This window comes from Bacillus rossius, chromosome 1 (assembly GCF_032445375.1).
Source record: "Bacillus rossius redtenbacheri isolate Brsri chromosome 1, Brsri_v3, whole genome shotgun sequence".
Classification (NCBI taxonomy): domain Eukaryota; kingdom Metazoa; phylum Arthropoda; class Insecta; order Phasmatodea; family Bacillidae; genus Bacillus; species Bacillus rossius.
Genome location: NC_086330.1, coordinates 142,112,381 through 142,134,634, shown reverse-complemented (window position 1 = coordinate 142,134,634; position 22,254 = coordinate 142,112,381). Strand labels below are relative to the sequence as shown.

At 39.2% G+C, this 22,254-nt stretch overlaps 1 protein-coding gene across 4 annotated transcripts in view; it reads left to right on the top strand.

Annotated features, from left to right (window-relative positions):
• Positions 1 to 18,081, top strand: part of LOC134546235 (protein bric-a-brac 1-like) — a 284,962-nt gene extending 266,881 nt beyond the window's left edge. The window contains exon 6 of one of the 4 annotated variants that reach the window (XM_063388894.1): positions 14,797 to 18,081. In XM_063388894.1, coding sequence (XP_063244964.1) covers positions 14,797 to 15,059 — 263 coding nt within the window. In that variant the 3' untranslated portion in view covers positions 15,060 to 18,081. Of the gene's footprint in view, positions 1 to 5,022; positions 5,531 to 13,548; positions 14,006 to 14,796 lie in introns of those variants that run through there. The other 3 variants (XM_063388895.1, XM_063388890.1, XM_063388888.1) reach the window with 3 other exon arrangements.
• The last annotated feature ends 4,173 nt before the right edge of the window (positions 18,082 to 22,254 follow it).

Below are 22,254 nucleotides of genomic sequence, written 5' to 3'. Positions count from 1 at the left end.
AGCACCTACATGTATCTGTCTATACAAATGTCATAGACTTCTAGCTCATAAAATGGATATAACAGAAATAAGTTTTATTTCCACAGGATAAGCATTGCATGGACCCAAAACAAAAATAAATATGTTTTAAATATTCATAGAATAAAAGGGAAGAAATTTTAGTTTTATTATGTGGATTGTTATCATTAAATAGAATATGAATATTTTAATTATTTTTACTTGATTAATTTTAATGACGTGAGAGGTCATCTATGTTTACATTTTAGACTGTTTTTAATTATGACACTGATGGGAAAATTAGGATAATTTAAAATGATGTCCATTGCAGGAAATAATTTATGTATAAACAAGTAGTAGAATCCTTAATCTGTAAATTACTTGCAAGTCAAGAGAAATCCTTTGTGTATGGAACAAGACCCTTTGTACACAAGTCCGGCTTGACCAGGTGTATTAAAGTATTGAGGGCTGCGCGCACGTTCCCGGTGACTTTAAGGTGTTATGAATGGGCGCCACCACGTGTAAGGGCACGTGGACCCGGCTGAGTCTCTCTCTCAGGGCGTGACGTAGCCCAGGTGGGGACGAGTTACCAGCCCTTTCTACCCTATATAGATCCAGACCTGGCCCGCTCTAGGCGTCGGGCACGCCACACTCCTAGGCTAAGTAGGCTCACTCACCACGTGGTTAAATAAAGTACTCAGGTTTTTCTTATATCCAGATTTAATTCCACGAACACGCCTCCCTCTACGCACGTTACACTTTAAACGGTTAAAAAGCCTGAGGCACGAACCGACTTAAGCGAATGCATGTTCCACCCACGTGGCCATGCGATAAAGTATGCTTAGTACACAATGTATAAAAACTTGAATGAGATAATTAATTATTAATATAGTCCGCCGACCGAGAGCTGCCCCGAGGATTGACGGACGAAAAGGTTTAAGAATAATTAAAGATGCAGAATTACTTGATCGGTGGTTTACAACGGTTGAGATCCCCGGGGTGCTGGCGCGTCTGCTCTCGGTTGGTGATGAAGATGAACTGGACGAGAGCTGGCTCATCTCGACTAACATGGCACCCCCGCACCAACACAATTACCGTTATTACATTCTGCGATTCCGTGCCCCGGCGAAAGTTAAGCAAATCATAGATTAACATTAAAAAATATATAAAAACTACTGGCAATTTAAAGTACATTAATATTTACGTAGTTATTGAGAATTTATATAAAAACATTCCTACCCTCGTCCAAGTCCGTGCCTATTCGGGTCCGCCCGGGCAACGTCTGTAGTTTTTTTAAGTAACGTAATATTTAAATTAAAGAAATACATGAGTAAACTGCAACAAAACACTGGGGCAAAAAAAATGAATGAAAAAGGGTTTACAATTCACATTAAAACTTAACACTTTAGGGGGTCGCCGCACTGCTTCTAAGCGCCCTCTTGCCGGGCTAGAAACACACGCACACACGCACGCACGAGCGGGAGGTTTGAATAGAGGGTGGTGGTGGGAGGAGAGGGGTGGTGACGGTGTGAGGCACATCAGGCTTAGGGAGGGCGTAGCCCCGGCCGACGTCAGTATAATGAGTGGATTGCTGTGAAGTAGTCTTTTGAAACACAGTAAGTGGTGTGACCGTACTGCTCTCTCTGAGCCTAGCCCAGTTTCTGAACAACAGACCAGTTACTGGCCCCGGACTGCTTGTCGAGGGAGGAGAAACACACCCCCTTCACGAGGGCATCACCTCCCCCCCCCCCAGCTCTCAGGGAAAGGAGAAGTTATAGTGTAGTCATGTGTTTTCTTTCAAGAAAATGATTTAAAAGTCCGCATTAGGTAGAAATGGTTCAACACTAAAATATTTTTATGTAGAATTTTTTACATATATACTAACAAGCTGCCATTTGTCTTCCAAAATATTAAGAATACTCCATCCCTCAGGTCTATATTCCTCCCCCCCCCCCCCCCACCCTTCTCAGCAAACTATCATGGGGGCCCTTGCTACTTTGTCCGGTAGTCCTCGTTCCATGCGACTCGGAGGCGGATGGGCGCGTGCTCGGGAGTTGCAGATAGTGTACACAACAGTGCTAGTTAGGGTAAATATACCTTCAGAGTCGTGAACTGTGGGCTGTGCTTGGACAGTCATCAGTGGAGGCTGAGGGGCCACATCTGAAGGACATCACCAGCCCTGAGAGGAATCTGTGGGTGCCGCCCGAAGCATGCTGGCACCTGAAAAAACCTATCACTTCCTCAGCCCCGACCCGGCTTAGCAACCAGGAGAACAGCGACAGTGGTTACATTATTGTTATTAAATAAAGAAGTGTGGTCTACATTCTTCGGTTCAGCAAGTTTTGTAACCGGCTCTGATTGAGCCGCTCACATTTAAAATTTATTTGGGTGATTTCAGGCGTTTGTTGACCGGGACCGCCATGTCGCGCCACTGTCCTGCCCACGGTTTTAGTTTTCTCGGTGTTAATATTATTTTACTTTTTACTTCCTGAGGATTCAGTAACTTGTTACTACTTGTTTTGAATATCTTTGTACTGCATATTAATTTTTCTTTGGTATTACTGCTAATGCCACATTGACATTCAATAATTAGGCAAAATCACTGATCCATAATGGCCATGGAGAATGTTGATAAATATATTAATGACTAAGATGATAATGATTGCTTTGATGATAATGTTTCTTAAAATAATATTTCTTATCGTGATTTATGATTTCCCTTTTTGATTAAACTTTGCTTGATTTGTAATTTTATTCTCTTGCTACTACCTAAATGACCCATCAAGACCATTTTCTAATAGTTAATTTTTAAGATGTTTGTGTACTCATAGTTTTTTTTATTAAATTTTGCTTTATTAGATTATATATATATACATACATATGTATAAATATTTATCTCTCTTATTTTGATAAACTTGTCTCACATCAAGATGATTTAGTGAGAGTATTTGGTGACTTTAATGTTCCTGGTGTTACTGGTCTGCCAATAAAGCCACCAGTATCTTGCACACCATTTGATCAGTTTTATTTCTTGTCTTGGTTTATTGCAGTGCAACAAGATCATATCCTCAAAAAATCTTTTAGACCTTTGTTTTCAATGTCTTGTAACTCAAGCCGAAGAAGCACTTGTCAAAGAAGTATTATATCTTCCTGCTTTAAACATCAATATAACATTGGATAATCTCTCACAGTATTGATTCTTCTGTTGTTTTTAGGTCCTATAAATAGGCCAATTATCTTGGTCTGTATAATGCTATTCAATATAACGATTGGTCACCAATCAACAAATACCACGTTTCTTCAAATTTGTTTTATGATACCATATCCATTCCCATCATCACAGAAAGCCTAGTTTTGGGGCATCAAGACTTTAAAATCTTCCATGATGGGATACCAAAATTCATATTGAAAGGCTGTTCTCATATAATAGTACCTCTTCTTAAATACTCAATTTTTTCCCAAATAAATAAAAAATTACTAAGATTATTCCAGGCCATAAAATGGTTCTAAATTAAAAGTTTCCAAGTATCACTTATCTCAATCACATTTATAACGAAGTCACAAACAGGGGTCAGGTCGATGCTTGCTATTTTGATTTAGCCAAAACTTTTGATTCTGTTAGTCATTCAATATTACTCCTAGGTGAATTATCTAATTTTGGTTATGTGATAATTTTGTTAACTGGTTTTTCGGTTATCTAAAGAATAGAAGTTTTTTTGTTTCTATTAATAACTGTTACACTACACTTCTTGAAGCCAGCTCTAGTGTCCCACAGGGTGGTACATTGTCACCCTTACTCTTTAATTTGTTCATTGATGATATCACTCAGGCAGGCTCTTACTCACTCCGCTGGTGTATTATTTGTGGACGATCTTAAAATTTATATTAAAATTACCACTATTAATGGTTATTATTTCAATCTGACATTAATGTAATGAAGTTTGGTGTAGATCAAATCTTGTTCTTCTTAACAATGATAAAACTGAAATAATAACTTTTACCAGGAAATATATTCCTATCAAATATGGTTACATTTTGTAAAATACTTTCATTCCAACAACCACAACTTTAAAATATCTTGGAGTTAATTTAGAATCCAAATTATTCTATCAGCAACATGTAGATTATTTAACCTCTAGTTCCCGAAGAACGCTTACTCTAACCAAATACATCACGTATTATACTACAACTCTGATTCTATTTCATCTCTTTCTTAGATATGATTAGGTCAAAACTAGAATATTGTTCAGCAATAGGGAATAATATTAATTCATCTGATAATGAAAAAATTGAGAATATTAAAAATAAATTAATCAAACTTATTAATTTATTACAATTTGCTCCCCCTAAATTAACTTCTCTTTCTGACCAGTGGGCCTATCTAGGCTCACTCTCTATTAAAAACTATTATAGTTCCAAAACTAATAGTAAATATGTCTTGGATAATCCTGGTTTAAGAGCTCCACAATTCCATAGTTATTTAACATCTACTTTATGTACATGTAACAGAAAAAATTATATTTTTAGACTAATAAATAACTACAATAGATTTGATAGACTTGTAAATAAAGTTAATTAATACTTTTAATTTGTTTCCAGTGACTTATTTAGTCATTACCAATAGTGATTTTATTTTTTTATCAAAAAAATTTTATCTTAGTACTTACTCAATAGATATGTTTGTAGCAACTATTATATGTTATAAAATTTATCAAATCTTATGTTATTTTCAATTAACATTTCCTGAAGGATTTAGTGTTCATTTGTGTCCTTGTCCGTGTTTGTTTTTGTTCTTTGTGTTTTGTACTTCTATTTTGTTTGTGTTGTTACTGTACTTTGTTATCTGTCGTGCAACCCCTGCAGTCTCTTCAGTGAGTGTTGGTGTGCATGTCACAATTGTATTATATACATACTTCTTTATTACAACTGTGAATGCATAGATATATAATATACATATATCCTTTTTGCTAACAATGTCTAAATGTATTGGAAATGCCACTAGGATGAAATATATTTTTTTTCTAGGAGACTTGGAATTTGTCCGTAGCCTCAGAGGAATGAAGCAGTTGGTTTACAATAATTTTGTTTACAACTACGAGAACATGAATAAAGCATCCCTGATCTGGACGTGTGTGGACAAGAAGAAGACGAAGTGCCGAGCACGTGTGGCCACGCACGGTAGCAAAGTGGACATGCGATGCTCTTTGCACAATCACAAAGAGCACACGCACATTATAGAAGAGAAACGCCGCCTGCAAAAATCGTATTCCCAGTACTATACAGAATCTCATGCTAAATAATTTGATGTAAATACACCAATATTTTAAAGGTTACTGTGCTTTGGATAAACTATAGATTTTTTTTTGCACTTGTGAAAAAGTTCTGCATTTTCAAAAATACCGTACCCTAAAATACTTTTACTTGTTGTTCATAAATAATCATTGTAATTTGAATATTTTTAGTTATTTTGTAACATGCGAAGGATATTCTTGAAAAATAAAGCTTAAATAAAAGGAACAATTTTTTTGTGTTATATTTACCTGGTGTAAGTGCCATTACTTCCTCGAATCAGACATGTGTGTTTCTGATCTTTAATTTCAGCAGTTTCACGGCACTTGTATTGGGAGGATGTAAACATTGTGTTTTGTTTGTTCTATCTCTTTATTTTACACTGCTCTCTCGAGACATACATTGTACAAGCATCTCATGTACATCACCCGCCGCCATCGTTCCTCACACTGACTACCAACCTCACACCTCTAACATCTCTGACGTCACGTCTTTCACTTACACATATACAACACCTTCCTTTCTTCCCAAAGCTGATATTACTGAAACTTATTGGGTTTCCTAACAGTTCGGCCTGTTCTTGTAATGTATACGGACTCCCAGCCTCCAGCCTTATCCTGAGGTTGACTGGCTGTATCACTCCTCACCCCTCTACTGCATTGGCCTGTCTCTTGGTCAAACCCTTTGAAGTCAGGTGATTTACATCTCCTACTGTCTTCACTCTCTTCACCACACTCTAAGTTGATTTCCTGCTCCTTTCCCTCTCCTCTAGTTTCATCAACAATGTTATAGCTCCCCCATGCTGCTGTTTTGGGTACTTCAGAGTTGGAGGGTCTTAGATATTTAGTGTTTCTCCGAACCACTTGACCTGAGTGGGTCCTAACTATGTATGAGCGTGGTGCACTGTGTTTCTCCAGAATTGTGGCTGGCTCCCACACTACACCCCTCTGCATGACTACTGTTTGCCCTTTCATATATTCTAAAGGCTTCCTTGGAGCTCTCTGGTCATAATACATTTTAACTTTCCTCTGCTTCGCAATCAACTGTGGTTTTGTATTAGACTGAATCTTCGGGAGGAGATTATTCACAGTTGTCGGTATCTGTGTTCTGACTAACCTACTCATCAACAGTTCTGATGGTGACACATCCATACCCGCCAGTGGTGAGTTACGATATGCCATCAGTGCCATCCAATATTCCTTACCCTCCTCACAGCTTTTCTTCAATATGTTCTTGGCGATTCCTACACCTTTTTCGGCCATTCCATTTGACTGTAAATGTAGTGGGCTGGATGTGTGTATCTCAAACTCATGTTCATGTGCAAAGCGTGTACATTCGTATGAGTTAAACTGCATATTGTCAGCCATCACTATCTTTGGAATGCCATGAGTGCAGAAGATGGCTTTCAGTGCCTTTATTACACTGATGCATTGTTTACTTTCCAACTAACTATTTCCAGCCATTTTGAAAAGTAATCGTAAATCACTAAATAACTTTTACCTCCAAATTCTAGTATATCTGCTCCCACTTTCTCAAAGGGAAATGTTGGAACTGCATGAGGGAGTAGGGGTTCTTTCCGGTTTGTGGTCCTGAATTTCTCACACACCCTGCACTCTAATACATATTGCTCTACCTCCTTCAACATGCCTGGCCAAAAGAACACCCTCCTTGCTCTAGCTTTAGTTTTTCCCACTCCAAGGTGTCCCTCATGAATAACTTTCAACATGTTCTGCCTCAGTTTTTTAGGTACTACAATTCTATCACTTAGAAACAGTAGATCATCTTCTACAAAAAGATCACTCTTTACACCCCAGAATGGGTAGCACTGCACTGGTACCTTACCCTTTTTGTGAGGCCACCCGATCGTCAACCATTTCATCACCTCACTCAGCACTGGGTCCGCGGCCAGTCCTTGTCGAAATTCCTCCTTCCGCACTTCAGTCATGGGAAGATGCCTACTCACACTATGCACTATTTCACCCAGTTCCGGATCATCTTCAGCTGCATCTGTCCCATGGGCCCTGGATAGTAGATCAGCAATGTGCATCATTTTCCCAGGGAGGTACTGAACATCCAGGTTGTACTTCAGTAGTTTTAATTTGAGTCGTTGAAGTCGCGTGGACATTATCTTTGATACTGGTTTGCTCATAATAGCTACTAAAGGTTTATGATCTGTGAGGACCTTAACCACCCGACCATATATGTAGTAATGAAACTTGTTAGTTGCATATACTATGGCTAATAGCTCTTTCTCAATTTGTGCCCACTTTTGTTCTGTCGCGGTTAGACTTCGAGATGCATATGATATGGGCTGTCCGTTTTGGAGGAGACAGCAGCCAAGGCCATCCTGTGATGCATCTCCTTGAATGGTAATGGACTTGGTTGCATCAAATGTCCCCATTGCAGGTGCACAGCTTACGGCTGTTTTAAGATTCGCTATACACTGCGAGTGACATTTCAGCCACTGCCAGGACACATCAGTTTTTAGTAGCTCCCTCAGAGGCGCTGTGATTGTTGCCATGTTGGGTATAAATGGTCGTAGGTAGTTAACCATCCCCAACAGTCTCTGTAACTCTTTCTTATTTTGAGGATCTGGTATTTGTTGTATCGCCATCACTCTACCTGGATCAGGTTGAATTTCATTATTCAATAACACATGTCCCATGAAACTAACCTTTGACAGTCTGTATTGTAGTTTTTCTGGATTAAACTTGATGTTGTGAGCTCTTGCCCTCTGTATTACTTTTGCTACACACTTATCATGCTCCTCCAGTGATGTCGCAGTCACAAGAATGTCATCAAAGTACACCACAACACCCTCAATATCACCAAACTCACTTTCATTCAGTTCTTGGAACTTTTCTCGTGCACAGGACACACCAAACGGTAATCTGAGAAATTTGTAACAGCCCCACGGTGTAGAGAAGGTACACAAGTCACTGGATTCTTGATCGAGCTCAATTTGCCAGAACACATCCTTCAGGTCAAAGACTGAAAAATATAGTTTTCCCGACAGTTGCTCTGTTAGCTGTTTAATCGTTGGTATTTGATAAAAGTCTCTTTTGATGGCAGGATTCAAATGTTGTGGGTCCAGGCAGACTCTTAGTGTACCATTTGGCTTCTCAACGACAACTAGGTTATGTACCCACGAGTTTGGTTCCTCAACTTTTTCAATAATTCCTCTCTTCCTTAGGGATTCTAGAGTTGTTTTCAGTTTGGGGGCTATTGTTTGCGGTTGTCTCCTAGGTGGTGCTACTCTTGGCTGAGCATCCTGACAGACTAATTTTACACTGACCTGGAAATTTTTCTAGTCCAGTGAAGACATCCTGGTTTTCTTGCATGAACTTGCTATGAGGTGATTCTGGTTGCGATGAGTCTTGTTTGATAACCTTCACTGTTGTGTCCTCTAGTCCAATTAGATGCACCCTTTTGATCAGGTTCAGGTCTACACATGCCTGTAAGCCTAGTATTGGGGTACTGTCCGCATTGGTAATTCGAAAATCCATGTATTGTACTACGTCTTTTGATTCACACCGTAACTTAACAATGCCAATGGGTCTTACTTTAAATCCACCATAGCATTCCAACAGTTTGTTGGTGTCCCTTACCTTCAGTTGATTATCCACTTTCCTAAACATTGTCTCTGGTAGAATGTTAACCTCTGACCCAGTGTCAAGCTTAAAATTTATCTTCCTTTCCTCAACTGTTATGTTTTCATACCACTTTGTTGATTTTTCTTGGTTTCTTACACATTCTACCTGCTTAACACTCTGTTTTGCTATTACTATCCCATTAACTACAAAATAATCTTCATCTGAGCTCTCTGCTTCCTTTTTATTTATCATTCTCACCTTGTTTACTTCACGTGATTTTCTGCACATTATCGCAAAGTGATTGAGCTTCCCACAATTGTGACATTGTTTGCCATATGCTGGGCATTTGCCTTTTATGTGGGTGAGATTGCATTGCTTGCACTTGCCACTGAAACCCTTCTCTTGCACCCACTGACTGACTCACTGACTCTGTGCTTTGAACTTACTACATTTACCGACACGGGCTGCATGTGTTCATAGATCCCTTCTTTTGTTCTGTCACCTTGTAAGCACTGCATTTGTTGTATGCTTGATTCAGCCACTTTACCTAGCTCACACGCTTTTTCAAGGGTTAAGTTATTCATGCGGAGCATTTCTTGCTGTAATTTGGTGTCCCTCACACCCATGAATATGCAGTCCCTAACGATTGCGTCTGATTGTTCACCGAATTCACAACTTCTCACAAGCTTTTTCAAGTAATTTACAAACAACTGAAATGGTTCATTTTCTTTTTGTTTTCTCGAATACAACAAGAACCTTTCATATGGCACGTTTTTTATGGGTTTACAATAAGCCTCAAATGCTTCAAGTACCTTCTTGTAATCTGTGCGATCTTCATCTGCAAGTTGAAATGTATTGAACACTTCAACAGCATCTTCTCCCACCAAATTCAGAAGAACAGCTGCTTTAACTGGCGATGATTGTTCTGGCTTTCCTGACGCCACCATGAATATTTCGAAGTTTTGTTTAAACTTTCGCCAATTTTCACTGACATTTCCCGTTAGGTCCAACCCGCTAGGCTTGTTTGCGTCCGCCATGTTAGCCTTTGTTGTCCACGTTCAGGAGACGATGATATTGCCACAAATGCGATTACGCCTTCAAACTACCCCGGCACGTAAAGATTGTTCGGGCGAAACGACTGACCGACTGCGCCATGTTTTGTTTGTTCTATCTCTTTATTTTACACTGCTCTCTCGAGACATACATTGTACAAGCATCTCATGTACATCACCCGCCGCCATCGTTCCTCACACTGACTACCAACCTCACACCTCTAACATCCCTGACGTCACGTCTTTCACTTACACATATACAACACATTGCATTAACCCTGCAGAAATAAAAAAAGAGAAGTGTTGTATTTGGTATTGGAGACCTTTTCATCAAACCCCCACATCTTATCCATTGCTGAAGAAGGGGTTTTCCAAGGTAGTTGCTTATCTCACTATTTGCTTAAAAAAATTGTTATGATTTCTCTTTCCACCTACAAATTAGCTTTCAGAGAGTATTAAGTTTACATAGTTTTAGTAGCAGTGGAAATGATCGTTTTTACCTCGACATCTTCGTAAAAAGAATCTGCATTTCTGACTGTTTAAATGTTCAACAAAGTGATGAACAGTCTCCTCTTTCATATTGCATTCCATCAAAACCATGTTTAAATTCAAAAGTGTTGGGTATAAATTTCTAGATCAAAACTACCGTTGTGTAAGGTGACAGACAAGGGCGTACATTAGGTTGGGAAGGGGGAGGAGGGCAAAGTGATTCAATAAACCCCCCTTCCTTCCAAAACTAAAATATGCGTACCCTCCGGGCAACAGAATGTCTAAAATTTTTGTCCTACAAGACCTTGCATAAAAATTAGTTCACAAAATAAAGAAGTTGAAAATTGGTCTGTTGCTGCATACTTTCTGTGCCATGTTTGTTATTATCTGGACTGGGCTTGACTTGCAGTTTTACATAATCTACAGTGAATTTAGCACGTATTAAAAAGTTCTGTGCATTGTTGCATTTTCAGTCTGTACCAATGAGATCAAAATAACATTGAAGATGGCGAACAAACCAATACAGTACACTCCCGATTATCCGCTAAATTAAGTGGCAGGGCCACCACGAATAGTAAAAATTGCGGATAATCTGCAAAAGAGCTGAAAATGGGAAACAAAAATGTGAAAACATTAATTTTTACTTAAAAATCTAAAAATTTATATACAGTAAAAGTTATAATTAGCAGTAAAAAAATTTTTAAATGGTGCTAAAAATTTTAATATTTTACTGAATAATTAACATTTCAGTAATGTAAACATAAAAGTGCTCAACCATACGACTAGAAACAAAGCGCGACAGAGACAAAAATATCAACGCATGCCAGCCTACTCCGTGAGTTCCGATAAGGCCTGTGGCGTTTTACTGTATACTGCACACAATACACTCGTCAGTAGAGTTCAATTTTGCTAACTTGTAATAAAATACATATTTACATATGTGCTGTATTTTTTCGTAGCATGAGCGGATAATCTGTACCGCGAATCATCCGCCCGCGGATAATAGGGAGTTTACTGTAATACTAATTGTATCTTTAAGATTACTGCACCTTTAAATGTCTTAAAAATAAGTAAAATAAGTAATATATTTTTATATAAATTTTGTAAAATGCCTTCTTTCTCAGTAGCACAGAGATTATATCCAAAAATATATTTGTCAATATAAATATATTTTAAACAGAAACTCATTTACCTTTTATGCACAAATGTAAAAAGGATTATTTTAAATAGGGTGAACAAATTTTACACGCATTGCCGTCACCCGGCCTCTGTAGAAGGCCCGGGAAGTACCTGACGGGCGCTACGGGTGTCAGTGCTGCTGTTGTCCGGGGGAGGGGGGGGGGGCCAGGCTAGTGGGACACTAGGTCGTTGGTGATGGGTAGTGGGTACTCTGCCCCCGCGTGCCCTGCCAGGTACGTGGCTGGAAATCTACCCTGAAACTCCCTACATACTTGGCTGTGAGGCCGCTCGGCCGTGTGGAGGACGGAATGGTGCGGACTAATCGTAGACGACACAGTTTATATTAAATTGGCTTTAATCTACGGACTTCTCCAGTAGTACGCATGGGTACGCTGTACTCCCTACACATACACTACGTGGTGGCAGAACCGCTACAAAAGCTATGATAATACGCTATGCGGCGTCTGAGCCGTTGTACAATTACACTAACACACGCTGATTACAAAACAAAACACGACACTAACATAACACTGTGAATTTGCCGCTGCAGTCTCGCAGGGACGTGATTACTAGTTCGCCGGAGACGGCCAGCGCCGAAAGTTAATTGTCTTAAGAGGGCTCAATGAGCGTGATCCTAAATTCTATTCTACACTTACGTGAGGTTGTAGCCGGCAGGCGTATGCGCGGCAATCTTAATGAAAGCGAGTTGGCTGGAGTCAGCCAGTGCCGTAAATTGCGTGGTCCGCGACGCGGTGCGGAATCACCAAGGAAACGGTCAAGATAAGCCTGGGTCCGCGAAATACACGCCGAGTCTACGTGAGCAGTAATGAATTAAAAATGTTTGGTTATTAAATCCAGTGCAGAGTGAGCAATCAGTGGAACAAAAATGAAGGCTGCTCGCGGACACACGTCTTGACCCGGCGCGGAGTGGTTGGAGACTGCCGAACATGGCCGCCTCGCAAGGGAGGGAAACTTTCACCTCCTTTGTGAGTCGGCGCTGAAAACTTATATCAACTTAATTTGCTTTATTATAAGTTTAAAACACGTTCCAGGTGCTCAATTAAAGGGTAGCACCTGGTAATTGGGTGCTTAAGGCTTAACAACTGTTTTATAGTATTTAATTATTTGAATTGTGGCATCAAGTTGGCAAATGTAAATTTATTAACATATTGTCTCACTGTGAACTGTTTTAGTTGGATTTCTCCTAATCTGACTTGATCATTGTCATGGGCACTTTAATTAAGACCAGTGGCCGCTGTGACTGGTAATGAGATTCGTAGTCTATTGTTTAATGCCTGTGAATTAATAATTGTGTCCTGATGTATTTTTACTTAATTGTTTTATGGGGTCGAGCCCCCGGGGTTTTGTGCCCTGAAGTTTATTTGAGTCTAGTGGGGTCATGCCCGAGGCGCTCGCCTGACTCATTAGGTGCGCTCCGAAAACGGGATCGGGTACTAGCGGTGCGGAGCACGGGCTTAGAGGCCATGGTCGGGATGACATCAGCATCAATAAATACTCAAAGTATATTTACCATTCTTTGTCAATTGTAAGTTTACTTATTACAGTTATAGCAAGAAAACACTTATAAATTGTTTTTACAACTCAGCATTTTTAATGAAATAACTATTGACTTGACAAATACTATTTTGAAAATGGTAATGTGTAATCGTTATTTTGATCAATGTTATCTAGTAAAACAACTTCAGAGCTTGCACACATGAATATTTAGCTCTGTGTGTTAGTGAATGTAAAAGGCATTCCATAATCTTCTTTTATGTGAATTCATGCTTCAGAAGTTTTTTTTTTGTGGGATTAAGTTCCACTTTCTGATTATTATCTTTTCTTGATGCACAGTTATGTTATGGTGGTAGCTGAGCAAATATGTAGTTATGGAGGTAAATAGTGAAAATTCAAAAGACTAAAAACTATTCTGTGGTTTTTTTTTGTAGGAGACTTTCATTTTGTGCTCAGCCAAAGAGGCATGAGGCAGCTGGTCCACAACAAGTACTTGTACAACTTCAAAGAGAGTTTTGGTGGGCGCCAATTCTGGGTATGCGCCGATAAGAGGGCCCTGAAGTGCCGTGCCCGCGTGGCCATGGAAGGCGGAGTTTTGACCGTGCGCAACGCCAACCATAACCACAATGATCACAGACAGAAAATTCAGTTCAAAGCGCAAGCGGCAACCCAGGCAGCGAGCAACTGTCTCTTGTGAAATAAATGTTTCCGCCTCTCGCAGTTACGTCGCTCTTTGCCAGATCAAGAAGCCTTCGATATATTGCCTCAGCTCCATGCATAAGTTTTTGCCTGATGTTTCTGGAAGTTGGAAATTTGAGCTCTTTTATCTCAACCTCACTTCCCCCCCCCCCCCCTTTCCCATGTTTATCCATCAGTCCTTTCCCATTTTTATATCTCAGATTAAAACAATTCAGCAAACACCTAGAGAAAATTAAAAATTTTGTTTTGAGTTTTAATATTTCATGTCGTGCTTTGACTGGTTTCATAAACGACAATGTATGTGATTTGAGAGATAATGATTATGCTAATTTATATCATAAATAACTATTTTCATTATATCTTGAATCATTCAAAACTTTTAACGTGAAAATTTCTTTAGCTGTGGTCACACATGTAAATTTATCATTATGACGGCTGGTACTAAAACAACCAGTTTTGTTAACGATTTGTGTGTCCCTTTAAAATGAAAAAGACGTGTGGAACCATCTTTAGCAGTTGCACCTAGTACACTCTGTTCAAGATAAGGTGTGACTTTTTTGGCAGGTGCTAAAGAATATTCAGCTGTCAGTGTGTAAATGTTCTATAAAGCACCTGTCAAAAAAGTCTTCTCAAATCCGGAACATACTTAGTTTGATCCCAGGTGCAGCTTTCTGTACTGGAAAACAGCAGTTCTCTGAAGAGAACTTCCACCACATTTTTATGAACTGAAAATAAATTATTTGACTTCTTGGACCTGCTATTTTTGTGCATGTATCGTTAGGCTATGTAATTTTGCGAGATGGGTGGATTTAAGATTTTGTTTTAGATCTACCTGAAGAGAGGTTCTATTTTTATGTTGTTTCTGTTTTAATTAAACTTGTATCCAAGAAAATGTTTTATAGATTAGAAATAACATTTTATGCTAGAGAATAAAAATTTATTGAGGTGACAAAATGTTTTTTTCTCTTTTCTTCTTTGCATAGGAACCGTCCAGTTTGTTCGTAGCTTGAGGGGCAATAGACAGCTGGTGTATGATAACTTCCTGTACTGTTTTCATAAAACGTTCACCAATGATCGCACTTTGTGGGTTTGCACTGAGAAGAGAAAACGGAAGTGCAAAGGTCGCCTCTACACGCAAGGTAACACAGTCACTGTCCAGCATGCAGAGCATAATCACGGAGACCACAAGCAGGTGATTGAAGACAAAATAAACAACTTGGTGTGGAATAATGTTGCTTGTATGTGAGACTTTTTATCATAAGAAAATTAACATGTGTAATTTTTTACTTAAATATGGTTCCCGCAGACAGGGAAAATCTGGAAATCTGGGAAATCGTAGGGAATTGAAAAGGTAACTTTAAAACCTGGAAAACACAGGGAAATTACCAAATATCAGTTTTTGTAATTGTCGATATTATAATGTTCCTCTAATTTCTTAAAACCAGTCTCCACTTAAATATCCAATTCATGTGTACACCAATCCCTCACTAAGCACATCTTCAAATTGCACGAATTCATTTTAGTGTGATGTTAATTTTACTGCCCCAGTCTTGAATGGCAAGTCTGTAAATTTCAGTTAGCACGATATTGCCACAGACAAAAAAAAAGGGCATGACGCCATGAAGTCTGCTTCAATTCGGTAAACAACAGATGTGCCGTGGCATACAGTTAGCCATACGAGGGGGAAGAGATGCGCACACAGGTCTGACTGCACTATCGGCTGTTGTACAAATATCAACTAAGGCAAGTTCACTTGCGGCTATGGAGTGTAAGGGACCAAATTTTTTTACGTTGTGGGTATGCGCCCGGCCATACCGTTGTCTTCCAGCCACAGACCGGGCCGTGATAAACTTCGGTCTAGCCAGTGGCAGGGAACTAGCACGCACAAACACAAAGCAACGTCTGCCATTTTTTTGCAGGTAACTGTACATGTGCAAGCACCTGCAGCTGGAATCATGGCTTCCAAGTGAGAGCGTAATGCATTGTGTTCAAGTATTTGAGACAAAACAAGTAATATTATGGCATGCAGAATGTCATGAAGGCAACACTTAGTTTTAAGCACGTCAACCATGCACACAATTACACGAAATAAGGACTCTATCAAATGTTTATTCAAATATGATGCTGTTGGTTGTACTAGCGGAAACATATTTGATATTAGATACCGGAACAGAAATGAACAGATGATTCACATGGAAAAGGTTCTTTAATGAATGGTGCAATTTAAAAAAAATCACGGACTTGACAGGATTGGTGTAGTTGAAGGTCACGCTCGGGCAGTCAAGCGAACCAGATAACTGATGATAAGTACATAACCACCTATCTCCCATTACATGGTGTTGTAGGTTTATAATGATAACTTGTGTGACATACATCGTTGAGTGTTATTCTACGTATTAATATTACGTAAAGAATATTTCCCTACGCCTTTTGGAACACATTAAGTAAATTAGTCCTGCTTTTTATGGAGGCTAATGCTTCAGAATACGCAGTTTCGAAAAAGACGAACATTTTTGAGGGATTGGTGTAGTTGAAAATCATGTTTTCATAATTAATAAAGATGAAGAGAAACAATTAATGGGTAAACTGTGTTTTTTTTATTTATTGATTTGAAGCATGATAAAATCTTGATTGTTATTCACATTTCACAATCAATTAATTGTTTCAAAGTTTGATCCTATTATGTGGATTAATATTACAAACTGGCAGTGTGGGTAACTTTGGTATAAATTATAACAGTGCAGATTGTGTATTGTTCTGGGAAAGAATTTATGGTGAGTTTGACATGGTAGATGTGGTTGAAATGTGTTTCTATAAGTATTTGTAGTTCAATATATTTATGGGACAGAGTAATAATTTTTATTTGGACAGGGAAAACTCAGAGAAATTTTCTAGAGAATGAGTGTGGGAACCCTGGTAAAACATATTTCTGTAGGAGTGTTGTGCTTTTTGGTGTCTTGTATGCAGTTACTTTAAGTATCATTGCTGTGAGTTTCTGGACTAATCAGGTACTAGCCAAGCATGTTAGATTATTTTACTCATTAAAACAATAACATCCTGGTACACTACTAGCTGCATGGCCATAAATTAACTGGACTGTTCACCATCATTTTTGTCACTTTCATGAAGTCATTATAGTTCAAGGCATCATCCTAAACTGACTTATTCTCATTGCCCTCAGTGTATTGCAGCACATGCAGGGAGGCACTAATGTCTAGAAATTTCTCAAAAGGTTGACTTGCTTTTCCATGATCCCCAAACTGCTTAAGTAACCTTTTTATTTGTTTCAGTCAACCTGTTGTACATCATAAATTGTCAGTTTCAAAGTTATAAACATTTTTGAATGCATTATTTTATGAATTCAGTGTTTGGACCAATCTTTTTTTTATGCTCATGTGAAATAATTTTTTACCTCCTCCATAACATGAGCCAGGTCAAAGCCTCAGTATATCTTTGTTTAATTTTATAATATGGTAATTTTTGGGTATTTTCCAAAGAACCCCATATTTATTATATGTATTTAGTTTTTGTACTAATATAAAAACTTTAATAGTACCTATCTAGTCAATTTCATACTTTTAATTTTCAAGCATGCTAATCATTAACTGGAACAGTCTAGACTCTGAAGACATGAATTTCCTTTGTCCTTGGTTCCCATTGCTTCACCGCCTATGCCACCTGCCACTGGCTGATATTCTGACTTGTGCTCATTGATGGGTTTAAATTTGTGTCCTGATTTAATTTTTTTATGTTAAAAAGTTTTGTTGCCTTTTCCTTACTCAATGGCTGGCACGAACTTGTGCCTTGCATCCTGGTACAACAATCTCATGAATAATGATGTTGGTAACGATGATTGCTGCAGGTGAAAAGTTACAGGCACACACAAGAGTGATCACTTCACGAGTTTCTCCAGCCATTGGTCCATGGCTGCATCCAGGATACCTGGCATGTTGTCTGTATTAGTCTTACCTTAACGTCTGTTTATTTTTGTAACCAAGGAACCGTCTTGGCGGTAGTAAGAAGATTTTTTAAAATCCAAATTGTGCAATATTCTCTATAATGGTTGCTTCAGATTTAAAGAAGTTTACTCAGTGTGGTGCTTTTAGATATAATTAATTATTTGTGTGTTGTGTTGTTTACTGGAAAAGAAAATATTTATTTCTCTAGAAGATAAAGACTAGAAACCATGTGTGATGAAATTCATAATATTGTCTCATAGAGTCCTGTATTGTGTAAAATGGTAATAAATATTCAAGATGGGCTAGAAATAAGAAGTGTTTATTTATTGTGATTCAACTGCTATTCTCAACTCAATCTTAGGGATTATAATGTATTGGGTAACTTAACAGGTGAGAAGGTGGGTAGAAAAGGCTGTTGAAACTGTTCAAGTTGTAACAGGTGAAGGGGGCTGGGGAAAACAGGGTATAGATTGCATAGAGCGGGGTACAGAGGGAGAAGAGATAGTGAATGGGCGTTGCAAAGTTTTTTGTAAGGACATGGAGTGGAATTAACATGGTAGAGAGTTATGTGAGAGAACTAATGAGTAAGCTTAGAGGGGTTATTGCTCTGATTATTTTGTTAGATAATAATTTGGTGGTACGTTTGTGACAAGAGTCTCTGAACTCACATTGCTGACCTTAATATATTTATATCTAAAATAGTTTAAAGACGTTTACTTAGTTTTGTAAAGGCTAAGTCTATGGCAAATTTTCATCAAAAATATGAGTCATGAAACACAGTAAATGGCAAATTACAAGATAAAAAAATTACTTATAATGTGTGTTATGTAATAAATATGTCAACATTTGAAATTCATTAATATTTTACAAGTTAAAGGAATAAATAAGATTGTATGGAACCATCATTTCACAAAATAAACAAAGAAAACTAATAGTCTGGTTTAAAAAACTATGCAAGTTCCAAGACATTATCGCCCCTACAACTTGAAACTTTCAGACTGTAAGAAAAAGTTTTATATGTCTTCTTTTAATAATTAATGTTTTTTCATGAAAATGTGTGAAATTCTTAAAAATTTTGTTTAAAATGATAGTTTTCTTTCATTGTGCTGGTAGCGAAAAGTGATGTGTGTGATTAAAAGAAAATCGTAGCCTTCTGTAGGTAACCGGGAGGCACATGTAGTGCCCTCCCCCCCCTTCCCTTTTCACCTCCTTCTCTGCACTCCTTCCTGAAATGAAATTCGGTGTATGCTTCTGCACATAACGTCTACGTCGTTAAATTTTTCGTACACTCTGTTTCATAATATGTAGAAGGCTAAAACGCAAGAAGTTGAAAGTTGGCAAATCCTTGCATTACATTTTGACATCTTTTGAAATCTTGCATAATTTATAAAAGAGTATTTGAAAATGTTATTTATCATGTTGTGTCTTGCATTTCTTATGCAGTATATAAACCGAGACACAGTCTGCAATTCAAATGTGCAGCACAACTGATAAATTAAACTTAATAGTGGAAATAAAATGTTTTCCTTTTGTGCAATAAACTTCGTAGATTCTCCCACTTCCCGAGCAACGTCCACCAAAGCTGTCCCAGGTCGGAAGCAGTCCCCATGATCCTCTACCGCAGCTCGCAGCATGATTGCTAGAGCAGTTTTCGTACAACATGAGCTGTCCACTATCTATGAGAAAACACTGAAAATTGTAAACACTGAAGACCTGTTGGATCTAATTAATGGAAATAAGACTCACTATATGTACAAAGGAAACATGAACTTGCTTGAAATAGGAGCTGCCATCAAGTTGCTTATGATGAAGTCATGCTAACATTGCTCATAAAGCTACAGTAAGATCCTGCCCACAAGCATACAAATCAAAATTTTCTGTCTAAATCATGAAAGTATTATTATAATAAAGATTTGCTCCTGTGAACTTATTTACATAATTCTTAAAAGAACAGGAAGTTTGTTAAAAAATTTACTGTAGCTGTTGCAGACAGTGCAAAAGCAGTATTTCCCAAGCCATATGCAAGGCTGCTGGGAGAAACTGAGGGCCCGGGGGCAAATAATTTTGTCGGGGCCCCCTTTCCCATTACTAAATATACCATTTTTCAAACCCCAAAGCTTGGTGTAACAGTACAACAGGTATCGCAAGTGACTAGGTGTAGGCAGATCAGCCGTCTAACAGTCGCTCCGTCAAGAGTGTCGATGACCGGAAGTTACACGAGCAGGTAAGCAGGCTGTTCACTAATCAGTTCTGAATATACTCAAAGTTCACCGCTCGCTCAGGCAACTTTGCGGTCAGTATAAAATTACCATTTTTTTTTTTATGAGATTTCCTAAGTACATTTTCACGCTTTTAGAGTATAAAGAAAAAAAAAATTTGTTATTTATTTTACTGACCTAAAAAAAATATATTTTTTATGTGTGAGAGCTAACCCAATCTACAGTTAACTTACACAACATTTAAAATAAAATTAGAATGTACAAACTGAGATTATTTAGAGTTCAATAACTAGCATTTTTAATTTATTTATTTTTATTGAGAGGTCCCCTGCTTGGGGTTTCCTCCCAAAAATTTCATTTAGTAAAAAGTAATTACAAACGGAAAAACAATTACATGGGCAAAAGGCTATAGTGGTGACGATTTATTGACGATTGCACAACTTTGGTGCCACTCCACAGATGGTTGTCCTTATGTGTGGGTTTCTGATTCATGGCATCTGCATCTTGAGATGCTAGGAGTCGAGCGGTGGAACTGGATAGTGTTTTGCCAGCAGAAGCGGGCACAGCATCAATGAGGTGAAGATGGCCTTGATTAAGTTACAGCAGGGCCGCAACTAGGGAGGAGCAAGCGGGGCATACGCCCCCGGCGCAAATCTGTGGGGGCGCCGAAATCGCTTGCATTGTAATTCCTACTACAACTGGTAACTGGTAAAAAGTTTTTTTTTTAACATGCATGCCAGGAATGTCTAATCTGATTTACAATATAAGGTCTCAACATATTGACGTCGTCCGGGCCTGCGGCCCCTTTGAGCCCGATATGGCACCGCCCAACCACCGTTTCAGTTCAAACCTCCCGCTCGTGCGTGCGTGTGTGCGTGTGTGTCTAGCCCGGCAAGAGGGCGCTTAGCTGCAGTGCGCCGCACCCCTAATTTGCTACGTTTTAATATTATTTGTAAACCCTTTTTGTTTTCATTCGTCTTTGCCCCAGTGTTGTGCAATTTACTTGTGTTTTCTGTAATTTAAATAGGTTACCTTAAATAACTATAGACGTTGCCCGGGCGGACCCGAACAGGCACGGACTTGGACGAGGATAGGAATGCTTTTATATGAATTATCATTAAATAAGTAAATAGTAACAAACTTTCCATTGTCAGTAATTTTTATATATTTTTAATGTTTATCTGTAATTTACTCAACTTTCGCCGGGGCACGGAGTCGTAGAATACAGTAACGGTAATTGTGTTGGCGCGAAGGGCGCCATGTTGCCACCTGCGAGCGATGAGCTCACCCCAGTCCATCTTCATCACTGACCGAGAGCAGACGCGCCAGCACCCCGGGGACCTCAACCTTTGTTCATCACTGACCAAGTAATTTCTGTATCGTTAATTCTTTTTAAATCGCTTTCGTTCGTCATCCTCGGGGCAGCTCTCGGTCAGCGGGCTGTTTAATTAATTAATTGTCTCAGTCGAGTTTTTCATCACCGTGTAATAAGTATACTTTGCAGTATGGCCACGTGTGTGGACCATGCCCTCACCTAAACCGATTCGTGCCTCAGGCTTTTTAACCGTGTAATGTGTAACGTGTAACGGGCGTGTAGAGAGACGTGTTAGTGAAATTAAATCTGGAGAATAAATATAAAGTGAGTACTTATTTAATCACGTGGTGAGTGAGTCTAGGAGTGTGGCGTGCCCGACGCCTAGAGCGGGCCAGGTCTGGGTAGCTAGGATAGAAAGGGCTGGTAACTCGTCCCCACTTGGGCTACGTCACGCCCTGAGTGAGAGACTCCGCCGGGTCCACGTGCCCTTCCACGTGGTGGCGCCCATAGTTAACATCTCGAAATCACCGGCAATGCGCGATCAGCCCTCAAATGGCGCCCAAGAGCGTGGGGCGAGTTACATCTTCCGCGAAAACCAGACCTGTACGAGCGTGTGAGATAGGCGGTTGTTACGCGGAGCGCGCGGAACTAAAGTTCGCGCTGGAACTATTGTTCGCGCGGAGCGCATAGCGGGACTCTGGCGCGCCAGCCACGTGATCAGCCAAGCGCACGCTTCCAGGAATCCGCGCACAAACAACGGACTCCGAGCGCAGTAAGTAACACAGTGCTGATGTGTTCGTGAGGACTGTTCGTGTGCAGAGTACCACGTGCGTAGACATGTATCCGTATCCGGACGAGTGTATCGGGTGTTACTTTCCCCGCCCGAGTTGGGACTTGCATGGCAGGACCGCCGCCGGATACGAGTGTGGCTACTGTACGGAGTACCGC